The sequence below is a fragment of the Meriones unguiculatus genome, chromosome 11 (genome assembly GCF_030254825.1).
Source record: "Meriones unguiculatus strain TT.TT164.6M chromosome 11, Bangor_MerUng_6.1, whole genome shotgun sequence".
Lineage (NCBI taxonomy): Eukaryota > Metazoa > Chordata > Mammalia > Rodentia > Muridae > Meriones > Meriones unguiculatus.
Genome location: NC_083359.1, coordinates 58,425,960 through 58,448,856, shown reverse-complemented (window position 1 = coordinate 58,448,856; position 22,897 = coordinate 58,425,960). Strand labels below are relative to the sequence as shown.

At 46.7% G+C, this 22,897-nt stretch overlaps 1 protein-coding gene across 6 annotated transcripts in view; it reads left to right on the top strand.

Moving 5' to 3' along the window:
* Nucleotides 1-22,897, top strand: part of Nr5a2 (nuclear receptor subfamily 5 group A member 2) — a 123,258-nt gene that overhangs the window by 3,267 nt on the left and 97,094 nt on the right. Inside the window, exons 1-5 of one of the 6 annotated variants that reach the window (XM_060364378.1) lie at nt 3,736-5,019; nt 7,328-7,465; nt 11,125-11,243; nt 12,826-12,967; nt 15,239-15,882. In XM_060364378.1, coding sequence (XP_060220361.1) covers nt 7,384-7,465; nt 11,125-11,243; nt 12,826-12,967; nt 15,239-15,882 — 987 coding nt within the window. In that variant the 5' untranslated portion in view covers nt 3,736-5,019; nt 7,328-7,383. Of the gene's footprint in view, nt 1-3,735; nt 5,020-6,657; nt 6,816-6,866; nt 10,413-11,124; nt 11,244-12,825; nt 12,968-15,238; nt 15,883-22,897 lie in introns of those variants that run through there. The other 5 variants (XM_060364377.1, XM_060364379.1, XM_021634388.2 and 2 more) reach the window with 5 other exon arrangements.

Sequence of the window (22,897 nt, the reverse complement as noted above, 5' to 3'; positions counted from 1 at the left end):
AAGACAAGCATTGGGGAAGTCAAGGGAAAGAGAGCCAAAACAAAATGGTCATTTATCAACAGCATGGCGAGCTGTTTCTCATTCACCTATAAATTTTACTTTGTAAAGCCCATTTTCTAACTAAATTATAGAATCAGAAAGCTTGGTTGCTTTAGAAAAGCTCACTAATGTCAAGCAGAGTGAACTGTAAATAGAACCTCAGCTCTGCTCCCCCTCTCCCTTCCTCCCTTGTATTTGGGAATTATAACTTTTTCTTGTTGTTGTCAAAACAGGGTTTCTCTGTGTAGCCTTGGCTGTCCTGGAACTCACTTTGTAGACCAGGCTGGCCTTGAACCCACAGAGATCCACCTGCCTCTGCCTCCCAGAGTGCTGGGGTTACAGGTGGGCACCACTGTGTCCGGCTCTCGGATTATAACTTAAAGTCCCATAGGCTTTCCCCAAAGATGCTTGTAATTGGCTCTTTATATTCCTTTGCATTCTGTAACAGAAACCAGATTTGGATCCCTGTAGAATTCAAAAGGGTGAAATGAAGACGAGATTGGCAATAATCTCTAGGGAGGTAAAAGTGGAGGTAAGGGAGACAAGAAACTGTTGGTGGTCCAGGCCTAGGGTTATTGTATGGTATACTGTGGCAATGCACTGGGCTGCTGCCATGCCTAAGGAGCCAAGCACAGTCACAGCACCCACACTGGAGTAAGCATGGGAAGGTGGGGATGCCACGTGGGTGACTGGGTTAAGAAAAAGGGATCCATGTTGTTGGCCTGTGGAGGGAGTTGGTAGGCAAAGCACCAGTTAAGCCATTTTGTTTTTAAACAACTTTGACAAATCCAGTTGTCCTTCCTGTGGAGAGAAATGCTTGTCAGTGTAAGAGCTGGATTTCTTGCTCAGGATCTGAACAGTGTTCTTTGTTCCCTCCCAGCTCAAGATCATCTCCACAAAGGAACTTTTTAGGATCACACAGAACCCTCTATCAGTTTTTAAAACCTTCCAGGTTCTAGACAAGAAACTCTGGGAAAGACATTATTGATTTTTGTTGTTGTTGTTGTTGTTTTGTTTGTTTGTTTTTTTTTAAGACAGGGTTTCTCTCTTAGACCTGGCTGTTCTGGACTGGATTTGTAGACCAGTCTGCCCTGGAAGTCAGAGATCTGCCTGCCACTGCCTCCCCCGTGCTGGGATCAGAGGTGTGTGCCACCACGCCCAGCTGCTGGCATTACTGATTTTGTCTCCAGTCTTGTTTGTTCTTTCTAGATCTATCTCTCTCTGGGTTTTGAGATAAGTTCTCAGTTTGTAGTGAACGCCAGCCTCAAACTTGAGGCAATCCTTATTCTTTAGCCTCCTAATGCTGGGGTTACTGGTTGGTCACACCTGGCCCATATCATCCCCAATATCTGGTCCCTACCACCCCAACACCTGGCCCCAGTCCTTTTTCCATGCTGGGTATTGCACATGACAGAAATGTCATGTGTTACCTAAGCTGCACCCTCAAGTCTATCCCATCCTCTCTTGGTCACAAAAATCGCTGTCTGGGTAGAGGAGACATTGACACCCTTTGAATTGTGCAGCCTTTAAATTTTGATTTATATATGAGTGTTTTGTCTCTATGTCTTTCTGTGTGTCCCTGGTGCCAAAAGAGGGAGTAGATCCTTGCAAGTAGAGTTAGTTACAAGCGGGTTTTGAGTTTCCGTGTGGGTGCTGGGAATCAAACCTGGGTATTCTGGAAGAGCAGCAGCAGGTGTTCCTATGTGCTGGGCTGCCTCTCTAGCCCCCTGAACTGTGAAGCCTTTGTAAACATCCCACCTCTGAAACTATCCTTCTCTGGTTGGGTGCCTACTCTAAGCCATAAGCCTAGGTTTTCCACATTGCCTTTTCATAGAAAAAAAAGGGCTCAAATTGCTTCACAGGTGTGTCTCCCTGCCTAGCCTACGAGCCAATTGCAGCTTCACCTGAAGAGTCAGGTAGTCTCAAAGTAGGGTCTCTTCTGAGAATGTTCTTTCTCAGATTATAGCAGCAAAATCTAAAAACCCACATAAGAGGTCTCTTCCTAGCTCAAGAACTCCCCCCCCCCTCAAGTCGGATACAGAAGAATGGTAGCTTAGCACCGCGTCCTAAAGGGCAGTTTCCAGAGCAGCTTGAGGCAAGGTGAGTTTCGGAGGAGAGAAGTAGAGTTTGTCTCAGCACGGGCCTCCTCGGCCGGCTGGCTTCCACGCTGTCCTCCAACACCAAGTGGTGCTTGGTCTGCTCCACTGAGCCCAGGTCATTTTCCCGGCCTGAAACTCTGAAGATCAGATCTTCTTCGAAGGGCCGGGGCGTCCAGGCTGGGTGCTTTGGCCCCTGGGTGAAGGAAGTTCCCGGTGCTGTCATTTTAAGCCTAAAGAGCTTAAATTCCCCAAACTCCAAGGATCCCTCCTTTCCTTCAGAACGAAGTTGGGAGGGCGTCCGGGGCGGGGCGGAGATGGGGAGATTACCCTGGGTGGGGTATTTATTAGGACACTCCTTCAGGCGATTGTTAATAACGAGTTGGCCAAAAATCCGGGACTGGCCACCTGCCCCCACCTCCCAAAAGCGTGCTTATTTGACACAGGCAACACAAAAGGAGTTTTAAACATGTTTTTTAAACAAACAAAGGAAGAATCCGTACAAGTTTGTGTTGTGTTTTGCAAAGCTTCATCTGTAAGGTGCGCCTAGGTTTTGCGTTCAGCTGAGCTGAAACCCGACTCAGTTCTTTTTAAAATAAAGCGCTGCGGGTGAGGGCGGAGAGCCTGAGGCCGAGGGTCCGGAGCTCAGCCCCATCCCCCCCGAGCACGGCAGACAGAGTGCAGCATTCGATCAACTGATTTCTGCAGTTTCGGGTGGGCTTCTCAAGTGGGAGGGGCAGGAAAAACAAGGAAGTTCGAGCTTCGGGAGCTGATAAATTCGCTTCTCTTTTTCTTCGGACTTCGCGGCCAGGTGGAGAAGATTTAAAAAATAAATAAATAATCTAGAATTCTTCCCGGGCCTGAGAAGTAGATGGTACCAAACACCAGAAAGGTAACTTTCCTTGTTTCTTTTTTTAAACGCCGCTGATGGAAGGAAGAAGAAGGAAAAAGGTGGGAACAGAGGAGGAAGCGTTGGACTTTTGTTTACCAGGATAGTTTTGTAAGTTCGCTGCTAAGTTGGGCGGGTTTCTAAGCTTCATCTTCCCAGGTGCGCCGGCAAGCTTCTTTCGCTTGGTCCTGAAAATCTTGACTGTTTTTTTTCAGCTGCTGCCTGGAGTGGGTTACAAGCACAGGGCGGGCCGGTCCTTCTTAGGTCGGGTCAAGGGCAGGCGTGATCTCCGCGCGCGCTCCGCCGAGCTGCGTGCAGCCTCGGGAAGGGAGAGCCCGCGGTTGCATCCTCAAGGGTGGGGAGTGCGAGACCTCCTCAGCTCCAGCCAGCTGGGTGAACGGGCCGCGCACGGCCCCGGAACGCCGAGGCTGGATAAAATATGCCAGGCCTGCGCTTCGCGGGCTCATCAAGGCTGCGGGAGCCTCCCCGAGCTATCATCCTTTGTAATTGCAACCGTCAATCAACACTTGAAGACAAAGTCAAAGCCGGGAAGGGCGAGCCCGGGAGACTACCCTAGCTGGAAAGGAGGAGGCGCGGGGGAGGGGTGAGGAGGGAGAAGTTTGCTAGAAGTTGGCTGGCGAGTGCCAGAGAAATTTGGAATGCTCACGGTAGCTAAGGGGAACTTGTCTTAAAATCTCCGCCAGAGGTAAGGCAGGGGTGAATTCCTGCTTGTGCTGCATAAAGAGGCAGAGCGGCACTTGATAAAAGATCGTTCGCGCAGAGGCTTGGCTGTGCGTCCCAACTAGTAGTTGATGCATTCTGGGGTCCAACTGACCTTTGCTGGCTTTGACGTTTAGATCACAGGTCTTGTAGCACCCCTCCTAGCCCAAGTCTCTCATCTCCCCCAGCCATTTAGTCTCTCAAGCCTCAGGTGAGGCCATAACCATTCAAGGTAGTGGAAGGTGGACACCCTGAGCTCCGCCTCCTCCTTGCACAACTCTGGGTAGAGAACATTATAGGAGACACCTCGACGCAAACAAGGTCACAGAACAAACTGGTCCCTTGCTTCAGTGAGGTCCTCTACCCAACGGAATTAGAGGGTGAATGGCCACGGGTGGGCGTTGGGTAGCCTAGAGGTCACTGGAAGGGTGCGCTCTGAAGGCTCAGAATGAGATTGGAAGCTTGCTTCCCTCAACCCTCCCTCACATCTGCACGGGATCCAAGATTCACCACTCCCTGAAACTAGAGGAACAACTCCCCAGGAAAGCGTGAGTGTGCCCTTTCCAATAAAACCCAGCTCCCGTAGATTTCCCGCCCTGAAAACCGACTGCGGTGTTTTCAAGATCCTGGAAATCTGAAGTAAGGCTGATCCTAGGAATCATGTTCCACCCTGGAGGTGGAGGACAGATCTCTCTTAGTTCTAGGAAAAGCCTGCTGAGAATCGGTGTGTGTGTGTGTGTGTCTGTCTGTCTGTCTGTCTCAAGGTCTCACTATATAGCACTGGCTGACTGTACTAACTACAGAGACCATAGACAGACCGTGCTGGAGTCTGAACACATAGCCATTCTCCTGTCTCTGCCTCCACAGTGTTGAGGCTAAAGGTGGAAGGCTTGGCAAGGAGACAGTTTCTCTGCTGATCAGCTCTCTAGCCTTTGGGACCCTTTCAGTTGGCTGCTAGACAGAGGCTCTGTCTAAGACTAGATCCTTAGAGCCAGGCTGGATTCTTTCAGACCTTGTCCTAAACACCTACCTAGTAACCGTCTCCCCAACCCTCCTCCTTTGTGCAGCTTTTCTTAGAAAGTCTGCCTGTGGAAGCCCTGCTTGACCTTTGGCATCCATCACTCTGGTCTTTGGAAGATGAGCTGGGTCGCAGATTGGGCTGGACTTGACCTAAGGAAGCCCTTTCTGGCCAGAAGCTGGTGCTGCAGAGCAGGACCGCAAAGGTCAGCTTACTGGGACAGCATCAGCCTCTGGTTCTGGCCAGGTTTCTTGCCAGTAAGTCACAAAGCCTTTAAACTCTGGGAGCTACTTCTCGCCGCTACAAAGATGTAGACCAAAAGGCTGGAGTCCTGCATCCTTTCTTGGCTGGTGGGTTAGGAAGAAGATGTACAAAAGCTCTTAGAATTGTAGTGAGTGGGGGCTGTTCTTAGAGCTTTGAAATGAACTGATTGCTCAAGTTTGCCTGAACTCCAAAGTAAAGCAGGCAGAGAGTCATGATTTGAGCCTGCAGTCTTTGCTCCCTTTCTGAACTATGTAAGAAATGTATTTGTAATTCAAAGTGATGTCTTAAATGACCGGCAATACTGAAAATGTATTGACATTGTTACTTGATACTAGCGTGAAAACTTGAGCCTAATGGTCACTAATATAGGCAAATTCAGCCCACTCCCCCATACAAACTAATTGGCAGGCCCCTCAGTTCCTGTGGCCAGAAGGGACTTGCATAGGCCACATTAGTTTTCTAAGAACCCGAAGATGCTGTGAAAACTGGGAATTAAATAACTTAGATTCTGGGTATATAGGTTTTTTAAGCAAGAAGATGAATCAGTGTAGATAAAGTCAATGTATCTGGTTTGCTAGCCATCAGGGGCTAGCCCAGTTCATATAGTGTGAGTAATGATTTGGAATAAATTTATATTCATTAAATACTAGACTGGGCAGTTTATGTGATCACTATGCCATTTAAACAGAATAAATTCAGATCTTTTGAGATTCAAATCCACCCCCTTGTGGGTGGACTCCAATAATTGCCCAGTTGTACAGCCAACCCTGGGTATGAAGCTTTTTGCATGCATTCAGGGGGCTGGGAAGGATGTTTTTCATCTTGTTGGGATGAGATCTGAAAACTTTGAAGATGTAGCCTGGCTAGTGGCCTAAGAGCTTGCATAACAGATGGTTCTTTAAAACTTAAAAAAAAAAAAATCTGAGCCCTGGGGGCCTCATGGATCCACCCAGCCAAAGGGATTCTAGAATGTTAAAGAAACACAGGGGCTGATCTTTCCGTCCTGCGTGGAAACACAGCTCTCACCAAGACACTCTTGCTTGGATTCAAGTGTCCTCCAAAAGCGGGGAGCTGAGGAGCAGAGTGGGAAAGCAGGAGAGGCTGTCATTTACTCAAATCCCATGCAAGGGAGAGAAACCTCAGCGACTTGACTTAAGTTGTCCCCAAAGTGAGCCTTGGCTCTTGGGTTCTTTAGGGGGCAGCCACTCACGCTGTGCTTCTCTGATGTCTGCGTGCACGGAGGACCTTGGCAGCGGGACCAGCCGTCCACCCTTCGTGAATGCAACATCCTTTTTCTCTTCTAGGTGTCTTCCAGTGGTCACTTAACTCCACTCAGGTCTCCTCTTCCCCACACTCACACTAGGAGCACGTACACCCACACTCTCCAGCCCTTCTTTCCTCCTCTCAGCTCTTTGAAATGGCCTCTCAGCCCTCAGATCCTTGGTGGCTTCGCTCTGACACAGGTTGCTTCTCAATAGCTGAGAAATCTAGTAGCATTTACAGTTTCCACTCACCCCTCCCGCCCCAGGCCCGGGCTGGGTGGGGTAGATTAAGGCGGGGTGAAGAGGTTGGGGCAGGCACAGAGGCCAGAGCTTCCTCATTGGCTAATGGCTAGTGTCCGACTTGAGTCCAGAACCTGCGTTCCCATTCACAGTCTTCACCTCTTGCTCCCCCTCACCTCAGCCCCGCGTCCCCCTTACCTCCCCTCTCCAGCTGGTCTTCCCTCTCCTCCCGGCACTGTCACCCTCGGGGCTGGAAAGGATTGCTCTCCACCCGAGAGAAGTGGGAGGTTGGAACTTCAGAACTCCACACTTGTGATAGTAGGAGGGAAGGAGCTGAAGAAGAGATAGGGGGGAAGGGGCGGAGAGGAGATGAGAGGACAGTAAAGGAGGGGGAGAGAAGTGAGGCGAGAGAAAGAGAGAGAGAGAGAGACCCCTGCCGATCCGGAGCCGGAGGGCGGGTGCGGGGAGGGGAAGGAGCCCGGGAGCCGCTCGGCCGCTGCAGCAGTGGCAGCTGGCGGCCGCCTCTGCTGGCCTCCGGAGCGCGGCGCGCACGGCTCGCTGTCCGGGGCAGCGGCGCGCTGGCTGCCGCCGCCTCCGCCCTCGCGGAGCGGAACCCAGGCAGCAGGACGCCGTTTTCTTAGCCTGGCTTGGTAGCCCCGCTCTCCGGCTCTGAAGCTGCCGGGGCGGACGGGGCGCTGAGGTCCTGCCCGGCAGCTCCGGCGAGCGGGTGGGCGAGCGGGCACGCTGATCACCCCTTCTCTCTTTCCGCTGGAGTTGAATCTGTGCCGCCCGTGTCCAGGTGCTGGGCTTCCGGACCGACACCGACCCCCCATTCCCGCCCGCAGCCGCCTTGTCATGCTGCCCAAAGTGGAGACGGAAGCCCCGGGACTGGCCCGATCGCATGGGGAACAGGGGCAGATGCCGGGAAACATGCAAGGTAAGGGGGTACGCTGCGGCGGCGCCCCGGCTCCCGGCCCTACGCCAGGCTAGCCTTGCGGGCTTCAGCCTCCTTCGGTGCGGACACAGGAGCAGCCCGCCTGGCAATTTGCAGCCTGCTACAGGCTGCCGAGCTGTGCGCGGGTCTTGGCCTCCTCCATTGGCGTGAGCATAAAAGTTAATGGCACTTGAACTAGGCGGACGGTGCTTTCTCATCAATGTCTAATTGGACGCTTCTAATTAAATAGAGCGACTTGGAGCTCAGAGCCAACTAGAGCTGAGGCAGCCTGAGACCCAGGGCAGCGCGGAATAATCTTTCTGAGGAGTGGAATTACTCTCTGGTCACCCGGTTCTAGGTTGTTCGAACTGTCGCGCACTTTAATGCTCCCGTGTGGAGGGAAGGGACTGACTAGGAAAGCCAAGTGTAGACAAGAGAATGTCAGAGGAAGGCGATTGGCGTTAGCGGTGTTAGAATCCTATGAGCACTTAAAAAAAAAAAAAGAAAAGAAAAAGAAAAAAAAAGAAAGAAAAGAAAAGAAAAAAAGAAAATGCCTAGCCGGACCGGCAGCCTTTTAGGACGACTCCAAAACCGCTGGCATAACTTAAAAGAGCCAATTACTCCAACTCTTCCTAGCCAGGAAAGTGCCCAATGAGGGGTCAAGGGGCTCACCGGTAGCCATTGCTCTTTCGGGTCTCAGAATGGATATCCCATTTGGGACCCTGTTCTTGACTGATAACATCAGAAAAAGAAAAATCAGCCCCCATCTGCTTCGTTTTCTTCGCTCTAAACTCTTCAGAACTTTATCTCAACTACGGGCCAGGGAGGGAACAATGCTAGGAAAAGTTCTTCCATCTTCGCCCCTGAGAGAGCTCAGGATGTGCGGTGCAGCCGGCTTGTGATCCCCCAGGCTTCCTGCTGGCCTTTTGCGAGAACTTGAAAGGGTCAGAGAAGCGCGGAGAGCTGAGCTCTGGCACTTTGCGGCGCCCGTGCGCTCTGGCCAGGGAGACCTGAGGTCGCCCCGGGAAAGGGGGCGCCGGCCTGCGGGTGGGCTCGGATATCCGGGGTGATCTTGGGGTCCCTCCAAGAGTTCTCTAGTAGGGCTGCAGAAGTTCCCCAGGCGAATTAAGTGTGTGTGTGTGTATGTGTGTGTGCGCGCGTGCCCGTGTGTGCTGAGGAAGCCCCGTTGGCCCTAAGAGGGGCACCTGGGATTCCTGAGTAGTCCCCGCCTGCTTCCTGCGCTCCGGCCTCCAGCTCCGCTGTTTCCTCATGGCAGGGGAACCGGTATTTGCTACTTCCTGCTCCCTATAAACATTTGGGGTGTCCGAACCCGGGAAAAGCTTCCAGTGGTTGGAAACACGGCTTAGTAAGAACTGGAGAGAGAATAACCTGGTTTCTTTGTAAATCTGAAAGGGTTCTTCTTGGCCCCCTGCCTCCAAGCCAACACGTTATCAGCTCGCCTTTGTGTTAGGGGGCTAGGAGATCCGGCCCCTCGCTAGCTGGGCCCTGGGTTCGAAATCAGCGTGGGAAAGCCTGGGGCGGCTTTGGTGGTTGGCCACCTGGGCTGTGAGCGCCATCCGAAAAGTCCCTCACGAGGGATGCATTCATACTACGAGGGGTGCTGGAACCCAGAGGAAATTCGTTGCTGGTAGCGCGGAGCATTCAGCTTCAGAGAAATTATCTGAGGACCTAGCTTTCCAAGACACGCTTGTTCTCTAGCCTTTTCCAGGCACAAGGGGATTTCTTCTCTGGGTGGATTTGGTTCTCCGAAGTCTTAATTGAGGGGCCCATGGATAACAAAAAAAAAAAAAAAAAAAGGTGCCCTGCTCTCCAGATGCGCCTCCCCCGCCCAGACCCCGGGTTTTGCCGGAGGATGGGCCTCCGTTTCTTCCATGTGGCGTCTCCGAGATGGGCATGGAGAGTGTAGGTGGCTGCCAGTCCCATGGTACTATTAAAAGTGAGTTTAGAGGTGACTTTGTTGGGAGACAGAGAAGAACACACGTGTCTGAAAGGACAGTCCCCGCTCAAGCTCAGAAACATACCTGGAGACAGAAGTTTTCAGAGCTCCAGAAACAAGCTTCCCCAACCCAAAGCTTTCCCGAAACCTCGGGAACTGATTCCCTAGAGTACCGCAGCCTCTGTAAGAGTCTCTGGAGAGAGGCGCGCTCAGCATCCCTTTTTCTAAGTTCCCGAGCCCCCGGGGAATGCCTTTGCAGGCTCCTCTTCCCAAGATCTTTGCAGCAAACTGTTGCTCACTCTCAGGAGCTGCTTAAGCCGTTACAGCCCAGGGCTCTGTGTCTGGGAGCAGAAACTCCATCGAGACTCAGGAGGACACGAACTTCATTTGAAATTAATAAGACTATCACCGGCTGATAAAGAAGCACAGCGCTTTGGCTGCGGGGTAGGGACTATTTCTCCATTTCCCTTTTAGCAAACATCTGCAGAAATCTCTGCCAGGCTGTGGGTACCCCTCCCCCGCCCCACCCCTTGCAATGCCACTGATTAACTTAAAGCAAACTCTCTGTGGAGTTTGTGCGCCTTTGGGTAGCAGAGGGTTGAGCAAGGGCCTCCGAGCTGAGTGGACGGAGGGTTCAAAGAGGGTGCAGGAGCCCGGCAGCGCCGTGGTGCAGACCTGCCCCTAGCCTGGGCGCCGCTCGCCCCTGCTCTGCACGGCTTGGGAGTAGGGGTGGGGGCTCGGCCGAAGGGGGTTTTCAGCTTCACCCGATAGTTTCTTGGAGTCTTCTGGCCACTGACCTACACGTGCGCATTTTATCTTTTTGGCTGCAAAGACTGGTGCTTTTGCGGGGTAGTGTCCCCAGTCGCAGCGGTCCCTGTGAGCCAGGACACCGTGGTCTGGTTCCGAGGCGATCCCGGAGCCGCTCATACTTCGCAGTGCTTATCGGAAGCTTGTGAAGTCCCTCACAAAGCGCTAGAACTCGGCCAAGCTCCCGTGCGTTTCTTTTCCTCTCTGTTTCTGTTCCCCCTTCCGGGTGTCCTCTCCTCTTCCTTGTTTTTATTTTCACAGGACATTCGCAAACGTGAGGAGATGAAAGTGGCCAGAACAGGACTACCGTCAATACGGAACTGAATGTTTTGATTACTCTAACAGACTTGAACCCTGGGAGCCACAGGCTGTTAGAGTTGCTTCTAAGAAGCAGGTTTCTGCGGCTTCCGTGCTCCCAAGTAGCATGTGCACATTAGCGTTGCTAGCCTAGCAAAGTGGCGTGGACTTACGAAGCCAGCCACGTCAGTCATGGACAGCCTGCCTGTCCCATTAGCCAAAGGTGACATTTTGGAACATTAGAGGCTTAAAAGGGGATTTCAGGTTGTTACTTTTATATGGTTTATGTTTCCATTCTGATCTATTGGCTTTTGTTCATCAGTGGTCAGTTTAAAATGTTAACCAAAAAAAAGTTAGGATTATTTTTAAATTAAAAAATAATGAAGCATATGTTTACTGATGCCCAGAGATGGTTTCCTTTCCTTGTGTAAAAGCAGCTCTCTTTGAAACCAGTTGGGTCTACATAATTTTACATTTGACCTGATATTTGGCCATCAACCACCAAAAATTAAAAAAATAAAAAAGTTACTTTTTCTCCCAGCATTAAGATCTATATTGGGAATTAATAGGGCACCTGTGCATGTTTCTCTTTTTGTTTCAGTGTCTCAATTTAAAATGGTGAATTACTCCTATGATGAAGATCTTGAAGAACTATGTCCTGTGTGTGGCGATAAAGTATCTGGATATCACTATGGTCTCCTCACCTGTGAAAGTTGCAAGGTTTGCTTTTTCAGTGTTCCCTAAAAGAATGTTCTGACCAAAGCCAGACCGTTGAATTATTCTTCAGAGCTAAATTTAAGCTTTTTGCTGTTCCCTCTTTTCAACTGAAAAATGAGGGGGAAAGGTGTTATAGAGTAGAACTTAAAATATGTCTAATTTAGTTCCCAGGCAATGATAACTATGTCCTTTAGGAAACGTTAGTCTTGTAGCTTTAAAATAGTTGATTATGGTGCAGTGATGTATCTATAGGCACTTCATTCCTAACAGTCCGAAATATTGATTTTGCTTGACTTATATATATTTAAAGCATCCTTCTTGAAAAGAAACATGACAAAGTATATCCTAAGTATATTTTAACGTGAGAATAATCTGGGCTGCAAGTTGGACCTTTTCTTCCTTCCTTTCTTTCTTTTTTTCTTTCTTTTTTAATTTAGAAGACATGAAGGTCTGAATTCCCAACTGTGTGATTTCATCCTGATGCATTCCAAAAATAATTTAAAGATTTTTGTTTTGTTTTGTTTTGGAATTTATATCAAGGTACCAAGAAACCAGATTTTAGTTTCTAATTGAACAATTTTCATAAGTATATCATATGACTTATGTAAATGCAGGGAATTTGAGTATGTTCAATGTCTTTTATTGTTACTAATCTTGTCAAGACCATAAGGATTTGTGTCAGTTTTTTTTAGTAGTCCCCATAAATTCAATTTTCTCTATTTTTCTCCCCAACATATTCTTTAAAGTAGAAAACTCAGTGCATTTATTTGAACCATTGCTGGGAAACCTCCCTTTCTTTTCCACAGCAAAATAAGATGGTTTCTGCTTGCGGTCAGGCAGATAAGCAAGAGTGCTCTTGTAGTAGAGAGGAGAGCTGTTACTCACTGGAAAGCCACACACTATTTCTGATCAGTCCCCTGGAGTGTGAGCAGGCACGAGCTTTGCTACAATTCAGCTACATGGCTAGTGCACTTGCCCGTGTGTGGTGTGTGTGTGTGTGTGTGTGTGTGTGTGTGTGTCTTTTCCATTAGTTGGACTTTTAAAACACAGTTCCCACCCTTGAATGGGTTCCAATGGCATTAGGAGCATTTCCCCATTTTGCTCTTGAAGTCCTTTTCCTTTTAACTGTCTGAGTGTTGACATTTGTAAAAGATCTGAGGTATTTTGCTATTCAGTTCGAACACTGGCATTTGTTTTACAATGGTTGGTGATTGGAATTGCATGAGACTACCTAAAAACAATGCAGGGTCCTAAGAGTTACCTCTGCATGAATGTTAGTAGGAAACCAGATTTAAAAAAAAAAAAATCATTGGTCAATATAGAGTGTGTTTTTTTTCCTGATTGTTGGAATGAAATGGTACAAAATTGACGTAATTCTCCAGGAATATAACTCTGAGGCCAGAAAAGTCTTCACTGAGGCCTGGCACTGCTGTGGAGGTTTGGTCTTGCCGAAATGTAAAATGAACCACAGGACCACATAAGGGCTCCATGGCGCAATGAAAGGACTTGTTGGTGATTTCCTTAGAGTAAAACAATAGAAGAAAGTGGCCTAGACTCACGTCTCACGATTTTCTCTGTCTTGTAGGGTTTTTTTAAGCGAACAGTCCAAAACAATAAAAGGTACACATGTATAGAGAACCAGAACTGCCAAATTGACAAAACACAGAGAAAACGATGTCCCTACTGTCGATTCCAGAAATGTCTAAGTGTTGGAATGAAGCTAGAAGGTAAGAGCCTGTCAGTTAAGGCCCCTGGGACATGGAGTTTAAAACACTTGTGCTTGTAGTCTAAGAACATTCTTTTTCTAGGCTCTCAACATTACTGACAATGATGGAAAATATTTTTAACGTTTTTTTCTGTAGAATAGCCTGTAGTAAGTAGATAGTAACATCCACTGTGGAGGAAAAAAGTGAGAAAATTGTCCCTCTCCCATTGTTTTAGTTTGAAGTTGATACATTTGATATTGAAAAGATAGCAAGACTAAAGCAACTCTACTGAGATCAAATAAAATCAACTTGTAAATTATGAAAAATAAAATGAAATAACCCTTAATTTTTTAAATCAAGATGCCCTAGATTTTTTTTTTAATTGGTGTGCTTGCCATAGTTCTTTTTACATGTTCATTTTATGGTTCTTGAGAAAAGTTAGTTTTTCATTGTGAAAGGAATTTTTATACAGAATTTCAGTTTTTAATGGCATAAAAGTATGCTCTTTTTTTCTTAAAGAGAAAGGTAATGGCTGAATATATAAAATTCAACAACTGGGAAGCAGAAAGCATGCAAAGCAGTGGACTCTAATCAGTAGCAATGGCTTGATGAGCCTGAGAGAATGGTCCTTCAAAAGTCATGCTGAGGTGCTGAAAGAGTGTTGTGGGTCCAGCTTGGCAGCTAGTGGAGTTAATGTGTGACTGCTGTAAATAATTTGTACTTCATCACTGTTATGGCGTGCTGCTATTTTCCAGCCTTTGACCTTCTGGCCTTCCCACAGATTAAACAGACTGTAATATGGCAGGGTACCCAGCACCATGCTGGAGTGTACTTCATCTGATCAAGGAAACACCAGCTACTTTTTATGTGGAGGTTTTCTGTTATATGGAACTTAGGAGAATTGTGGGGGGTTGGGGGGATGTAAAGAATTGTGCTCTTTGAATAAAACTGCCAAATTGCTAGCAAGTTTGTTCAAATAGAGGTGGGTGCTTTGGTTAGCATAAGGACTGCTTTCTGGAGGAGATTGAGAAAGAAAGTAACTGATGTTTATTTTATCATTGATCCCTTTGGTTACTATAGTGGCAGATGCTAACTACGAGGCCAGATCAGAAGACAGAATGCTGAAACTTAAATGATGCCATTTGATACCACTTAGTCTTTAAATGAAAGAAAGGAGCTTGTACACTTTTAACTTAAATATTATGCTGTGCTAATTGTGTGACTTGCTTGTCACCATACTCATACTTAAACAATGGTCATGGGACAATAGAATATTTGATAAATTATCTAAATTAAAAACTCTTTTATGATCCAGTGTGAAATTCTGGATACTTAGAATTCACAATAAAATTTTAATGTGAATACTAATCCTAAGATTAAAAAGCTCAAAACTTACTTTTCCTGCAGCAAGCTCAATGTGTCCCAGGCAGCCAGAGGCTGACCACTGGCCACTGTGGGTGGACTGGGAGAGCATTGCTGACCAACTCCTCAGGCATGGCCCGTGTTCCACACCACCGGTGTACAGAAGAGCCTCTGGACAACTTTGGAAAGGACTTTGTTTTAATTATATCCAATTAAAACTTCCATCCAATCCCACGTAAATCCAAAGCCAAGCATGGCGGGCAGCTTTCCAAGGTGTATTCATGAAGTCTAGGTGACAGGGGCTTTTCATGAAGAGCTCAGGCCTGTGACAAAGTAGCCTGGGAGAACTAGGAATGAGGAAGACGGTAGGAGAAAAAGGGTTTAATCCAGGAGTGAGTTGATCCTCACTTTCTTTAAAAATAAAGAGAAAGGAAGCAAGGAAGAAAACAAAAGTCTTGCAGACACATACATGTACGTACACAGCAGGTGTACAGTTTTGCTTTCCATGAGAAATCATGACATGGCTTATATGCTGGAAACTGGCACACCCAGAAAGAATAATCCTACCCTCCCCACTATTAAGTATCTGTTGTGAAACTTTTTTTGAGACTGGGTTTCTTTGAAGCTCTGGCTGTCCTGGACTCACTTTGTAGACCAGGCTGGCTGAACTCCCAGAGATCCACTTGCCTCTGCCTCCCCGAGTGAAGGGAGTATAGTCTCATAGGAGTGGGCCACCATGCCTGGCCAAAACCCAGTTGAAGGAAAGAATTCATGAAGGAGACTTTTTTTTTCTTGGAGTATCTGTGGACTATCATAGGAAACATACACACACACAGCTATACACACACACACACACTGCATCAGTTATCAACATTTTCAAATGCTAATAACTTTCTTCTTATATTCCCTTCCTTTCTCTTCTACCAACAGCGGTAAGAGCTGACCGCATGCGAGGAGGCAGAAATAAGTTTGGACCAATGTACAAGAGAGACAGGGCCCTAAAGCAACAGAAGAAAGCCCTCATTCGAGCCAACGGACTTAAGCTGGAAGCCATGTCCCAGGTGATCCAAGCAATGCCCTCTGACCTGAACATCTCCTCTGCAATTCAGAACATTCATTCTGCCTCCAAAGGCCTACCTCTGAACCACGCTGCCTTGCCTCCCACAGACTATGACAGAAGTCCCTTTGTCACATCTCCCATTAGCATGACAATGCCACCTCATGGCGGCCTGCAAGGTTACCAACCATATGGTCACTTTCCTAGTCGGGCCATCAAGTCTGAGTACCCAGACCCCTACACCAGCTCACCTGAGTCAATGATGGGCTACCCCTACATGGATGGTTACCAGACAAGCTCCCCAGCAGGCATCCCACACCTAATACTGGAACTTTTGAAGTGTGAACCAGATGAGCCTCAAGTTCAAGCCAAAATCATGGCTTACTTACAGCAAGAGCAGGCTAACCGAAGGCAGGAAAAGCTGAGCACGTTTGGGCTTATGTGCAAAATGGCGGACCAGACCCTCTTCTCCATTGTCGAATGGGCCAGGAGTAGTATTTTCTTCAGAGAACTTAAGGTATGCTATATTGTGAGCAGCCCTCCTCACAAGTAAAATCTGAGTAGGTTTCTGACTGTTAATTTATGTTTGTGGTGTTAAGAAGAGGTTTTCCTTTTGTTCTATGATTTAAAGTCGGGAGCGGTGCTTGACCATTCCTTCCGGGCTGCTATAGCTTGAGTTGGTTGGGCTTTCACTCTGTGAAACTCCAAATGGGGAGATGATGTTTAACATGACATTAAGTATTGTTTTGTTTCCATATAGCAGAATGCCTTCATCCCTTTTAACTCAAAAAAAAAAAAGCAACATCAAACAGTACTAAGCTAGTTTTTTTAATTGAACAAGTCACAAACTACAAACTATATTATATTCATGTCATCTTGAAGGTTTCTTTTCAAGGGTGTGCGGGAAGCCAATATTTAACTGTTCAGCTCCTGGAAAGTACAAACAAACAAACAAACAAACCCACTGCCTCAAGTTGGCACTTACTATCTGCTTGCCCTATCAATTAGGTGGTAGACCATCATTTTCTGATCCGATTCCAATAGGATGCTGACTGCTATTGCATGGGGAATGGGCCAATAGGGAGTGCTTGTCTATTGGGTTTCCCTCATGTCTGTGGTTTAAGTAAATGGATTGGTACATTGTAAACACAGCACTTGTTTGCTTAAGGATCTATGTTTAACTACATAATTATTTTATTTCCTGAAACTTAAGACTGAATTAACACAGGAAACTTATTTAGGAGTTTGGAATCTGAGCGAAAACCAAGCCACATTTGGTAACCAGTCATTCCATTCCTGATTTCAGCAAATCCTGGATTTGATTTCTAAGTCTATTTCACTATAAAGTCAATGTTGCGCTTATGCTGTCATGGTTGGGAGAGGTGACAATAATTATCTGACTTCTGAAAACCTAGCACGCTTGTCATTAAAATGTGCTGTGCACACAGAGGGATAGGGAATCCAGAAACTGTGTACAAAAGGAAAGTAATGTTTTTCACAGAAGTCTTAAAGCACCAGTATGTGTGTGGAAGCAAATTACCTGACTAGGTCTAAAGAAGTTAATAAAACGCCACCAGCATGCAATTAGGATGCATCCTGGTCATTATTCTCCTATACATTTTTCCTATACAAAAAGGTGGCTGAAGGTTGACGATCAGGGTGCAGAGGGCATTGTGATAGCATGATAAGACCAGGTGCTTTCAGAGTAAGTCATGTAGAGAAACAGCTCTATGGTAGAGCATTCTTTATTTAGAAGGATAAACCCAAACCCTCTTAATGTTTTCGGGGTGTTTTTACATTCATATCTGTGCCCCTAAGAGGACAGATAAGGTATTTAAAAATGAAAGTGTTTTTGGCTGCAGCCGAAGGGATGTGTAACTGAAGAAAGCCCAGTAGGAGCAGTCAGATGGACTGTTGTTGAATGATGGCTTCCAGGTTTATAGCCATGTCTGCCGCAGGCTGGGATCAGTTTGGCCAAATCTTACTTCTCTCGTCCTGAACCAGTGCATGTGCTGCGGGAGACTGCTGGTGGTGAGGTGGTTCTGCAAGGGAAGCCGGGGACCTCCGTGCATGATACCGAGCACCATGGGTCTGACAGCTGCAGGCGTAGTGAGGGGGACTCTCTTTAGGTTGTTTTAGTTGTTGGAAAGGCTGCCTTTACCTAACACGATCTTGTATTCAGTCTTACATTATTCTCTCTTAGTTTGGCACCAGGAAACCGTATGAAAATAGCTAAGCAGCAAGTTAGTTGTGTAAGATGAATGTATAAGTTGAATGCAAGAAAGATATTTTCCAAATTTTCTAGTAAGATAGTTTTGAATATAATTCCTTGGAGAAGGAGAGAGAACAAACCTGTGGAGGCTTATGCTCACAGTCCCAGAACTGTGGTTAAGACAGGTGGCTTGCTGTGGGTTCAAGGTCAGCCTGTTTCCACAGTGAGTTCTAGGCTAGCCAGGGTTACAGAATGAGACCCTGTCTCAAAACAAAACAAAACAACAAATTTCTTTTAGAAAGAGAGCCGAAGAGATGTATGTTTTAAAAATTAACAATGAAATAATGATTATTTATATGTACAGAAGAAAATGTTAGGAAGTGTGAGTGTGTGAATGGCTCTAGGCACAGGTTAGACTTTGAATGCTGGGAAAATAGTCATTTTTCCAATGTCCTTTCCTTGCAGCTAAATTCTGGAGCAATGGTATGAGCTTAAATGTGCCTGAAATGTCAGTGTCTTGGTTTGCAATGGGGCATTAACGTCTTTACACTGTTGTTTGATGGGCGTGGCAGGCTATCATAGGAAATGAATTGAAACAGGAAAGTAAGAATGTACAAAACACCGGGGCACCTATGAGGGGTAGGGAGTTTCCCCAGAAGACAGCAAACCTGGACCCACTCAACTAAGCATTTTTCAGAGAACAAAAAGTAGAAGTCGGTCAAGAACAAGTCCTTTGAAACCAGCATGAGACACCTCCAGGGAGAGGTAGTTTACAAAGTGCTGCCTGTGTCTCCAGCACCAATAATTTGAAACGTTTTTAACACTCTGAGTTCCAATGGTAAATATAGGGCATGACCCACAGTAGGAGATACATTGAAACATGATACACCAAACACAACTCATACATTCACACACACACAAACACACACACACACACACACACACCCCTAAAGCAAAGTTTCACTCAGTACTCTGCGATCTACATTTCATACACTTGCTCTAGAAATTTTTTATTCTGCTTCAGTCTCATTTATATCATGTTTTGTTTTGGTTCTTTATCCTGGTCGTGACCCACTAAATTGATTTCATGACCCACTATGACACATGCTCCTCTGTATTGCTCCAGGGAAGGTTTTGTGGTCTGTCCACTGGCTGTCACCTACCTGTCACCACATCTCAGAGAGGCTTCTTCCTGGCGTGGGCTAGAAGACATGCCTGAAGCCTATCGTCTGTCTTCATCCTTTTTGTTAAAGTTGTGACTTTTAAGTCTCATTCGGGAAGATGAATGGTCACCTTTAAACATTTGTCATTTTCTTGTTAATGTCACAGCAAATTGCCCATCAAGTGATACACTTAGGGGACAGATTGCTAACACCCCTACCAAGCCGGGACAGAGAGCTCCTGGAAAATAATAGGATAATAAGGCAATTTTGTAAACGACCCCTTGATCACACTCACAGGACAAGTTACACTTCCTACCACGTCAAAAGGAGAGATGACAGATTTTATTTACTATTTGGGGGAACAGAAGGGCCAGTGGGTGGTTTTGATTTGCTTCGTGTCTGTGAGGTATGTGTGAAGAGGGAATTGCAGTTTTCCAAGCGTCGGTGTTGGAATCAACACGCAGAAACAGGACAGAAGTGAGTCCTAGAAAGCGCAACTGCAAGATGAAGGCGCGAGGTTTGCTTTCCATTCGCACATAAAGAACGACTTTGGCCTTAATCCTAAACAGCGGCCTCTAAATAGAGAAGGTAACACGAAGCCACTTGTCACTTCTGGAAAAGCACAGTGCATCCTCGGTCCTAACTGTCTAGAGATTTTGCCTGGTTTTCAGAGCCGAAGGTGCTGAGACTTCTGCCACACCTCTGCCTCCATCTCTCTCTTTCCTCTCTTAATGTGTCCATGGTTGTGCACATGTGTGTTTGTGTTTACTTGTGTGCAAGCGCATGTACACACGTGCTTGTGTGTGTCAGCAGTGTTTGTGGTCTGATATCTTCCTCCGTCCCTCTCCAGATTTTACATCCAGGCAGGGTTTCTCTGGAATCCAGTGCAAAAACAGTGAGTCTTGTCGGGCGGCTCGCTCCGTATTTTCTCTCTTCCTCCTGCACAGCAATGGAGGCTGACTCTCTCATCCACTCGGCTTTGTACTTGGGTTCTGGGAGATCAGGAGAAAACACCTTATCTGCTGGGCTGTCTCTCCAGACTGTTCATATAAAGGAGGAAGAATGTGGTTTGCCCCTAGTGAAGGCAGAACTGAGATTCAGAGTCAGGGTCAGAGAAGTAGACTTTCTGTGTATCCCCTCCTACTATAAACACACACACATGCACACCCACACCCGCCACCGTGCACACATGCATACCACGGAAACATAGGCAGAAAGAGAGGGAGAGACAGAGATAGAAAGAGACAGATGGACAACTGACACATGCACACAGCACAGTGACCTTTGACTCCCAGACCACAGACCTTTGCCAGTAAAGCTAAAGCGGACCTCTAGGTTATCAGAAGTCCATCACCACTGCCATTAAATCACTAATAATCAGCAAGACAGGTTTTCCCTGCGCCCAGACGACCCCGGGGAGGGAATGAGTCACTTTAGAAAGCCTCAATAATTATTTTCAGCCACTGGGGAACCATTTTATGTAGTTCTACCCACTAGTGCTTCTGGACCTTTCAAAGCTCCAGTAAGCACTCAGGCCCTGGGAACGCCAAGTGTGCAGGCCCTGGAGTCAAAGGCCAGACATGATTGTGTTCTGTGCTTGGCATGTGCAATGTGTGTACCTTCCGCCAGAGAAGATGGGCAGAAAGAGAAAACAGGACTAGAATCCAGGTCATGTGTCAGCCACAGCTATGAGACATAACTCTCTGAAGGTTAACCAGACTAGCTTTAAACCTGCCTATGCTCAGCATGAACTTAACCTCCTTCTCCTGCTGTCCTCCTGAGGGAGGAAGAAAGATGCTCCATTATCCTCTGTTACCTGCATCACCTGTGACTTGAATATCTATCTCATAAACATGAGTACAGTGAGAAAATAATTCCCACTTTGTTAGACAACTAACGAATCTGGAGTATCTATTTGATCTTTTAATGAGACCAGATGTCCTAGGAGGATTCTGGGAATGGATATAGAAGAACTTCCCCTCCATGAATGATTCTGATACATGTAGGAATAAAAAAGTCTAAATTAATCCTGACTGAAACTCGTAACTAGCATTTCTGTGGAAAATAGGTCTCAGAGACTTGGGGAGTTTGTGTCAAAGGAATTCAGTCACGTCGAAGGCAGTTCTTATGTGGTTTTTTTCTAAATCAAAACAGCAAAGGCAGGGGCTGAGATTTCTCTTTCTCTGTTGCATTACAGAATTTCTAAGTAGAGTAGCTTTTATTTTTGACATTTATTCTCTACCCCCACCCCTACTTTTTGAGATGAGGGTCTCACTATATAGTCCTGGCTGGCCTCAGCCTCATAGAGATTCTCGCCTGCCTCTGCCTCCCAAGAGCTGAGGTTAAAGCTACAGGCCACCATAATCAGCTCGCCAGGCCACAGTTCATAGCTCACCTTTCCCAGCCAATATACTTGTATTGGTTCTGCTCCAATTTTAAAAAACTTCAAACAATTCATTTTCATTTAAATTATATATATTCGTGTGTGTGTATGTGAGGATGTGAGCATATGAATACCTACCATTGCACTCAGGCCAGAAGGGGTCTAGAGGTGGAGTTATAGCTGATTGTGGACCACCTGAGCTAGCTTCTAGGAATGGAACTTCAGGAGCAGGACGTGCTTCCAACCTGGGAGCCATCCCTCCATCCCCAATTCTTTACTAAACTTAGTTCTCTCTCTCTCTCCCCCCCTCCTCTCTCCTGTCTGTCTCTTTCCCCTCTGTGTGTGCGTGTGTGTGTGTGTGTGTGTGTGGCACATGTAGAAGTTAGCGACTTGTGGGAGTCAGGAGTCAGTTTCCCACCACGTGGGTCCCTAGACTATACTGCTCGACTGTTTTGATGGCGGGTGCCTTTTACCTGTTGGGCCATCTTCTTAGCCCTACACCTGTGTTCTCTAGAGAAGCCATGAAAGTACCACAGGCTGCCAGGCGTGATGGTGCACATCTGTAATCCCAGCACTAAGGAGACTGAGGCAGGAGGATAGTGAGTTCTAGGCAGGCTTGCTTACACAGCAAGATCTCATCTCACAAAACTAAAAACAAGACACCTTGAAGCTTTCATGCATTAGTAACTTCTTTTCATTAAAATACAACTTATCAGCCCTCTCCTAGGTTTTATCATTTTTAGGATGCAGGCACATGAACAACTCTTTCACCACACAGAACTCCTCTAACCCCCTTTTAGTAAATTGCCCTGCCTGCCTCACCCTGATCTGTTTTTCTTTTCATGGTATCTCAGATACTTTAAAATATTCCCTGCATTCTGCCCTAAATTTGGCCATAAGTCTCAACATCTGCTTTGACAGGGCAGAGCCTTTCAGGGGCCCTCTGTGGGAGGCTCCTAACTTGTTTCCTGTTTTCTTCTTCTTCTGGTGTCCATCCTCTTTGCCTTTTGGAGTGGGGATTGAGCATTTTAGCCAGAGTCCTCCCTCTTGATTAGTTTCTTTAGGTGTACAGATTTTAGTAGTTTTATCCTATGTTATATGTCTATATGAGTGAGTATATACCATGTATAGCCCATGGCAGTTCAGTGTCCAAGTGGGTTCCATACTAATGGGAACAGGGACTGCTGATATGAACTGATTGGCCTACTCTTTGATCACCTCCCCCTGGGGGGGGAGCAGCCTTACCAGGCCACAGAAGAAGACAATGCAGCCATTCCTGATGAGACCTAACAGACTAGGATCAGAAGGAAGAAAAAGAAACCCTCCCTTACCAGTGGACTTGGGGAGGGGAGTGTGGGGAGAAGGCGGAGGAAAGGAGGGGTTGGGAGGGTAGGAGGGAGGGAACTAGAGGGGGGATACAAAGTAAATAAAATATAATTAAAAATTAAAAAAAAGAATTATCCACCCATAAAAAAAAAAAAAACAGAAGGATTAAATTGCTTTGTGAGCTTTTTGAACTTGAAGTCTGCACAGCACAGCAAACTAGCCATAACCATGGGAGCGCAGCCTTCCTGGAAACCAGTCATTAAGCATTTCTCATTTAAGAAAAAGCCCTTGCTCTGCAGTCAACACCTAAACTGGCTTTGTTTACACACCCAACAAGCTTCCCATTCCTCCTAGTCTATATGTCATCCGCTTAGGTATCAGCAGGGAGGGAAGCCCCAGGTGAGAAATCGAAGGCCATTGTCAGGTGTGTGCTGGTGGCGAGGAGAAC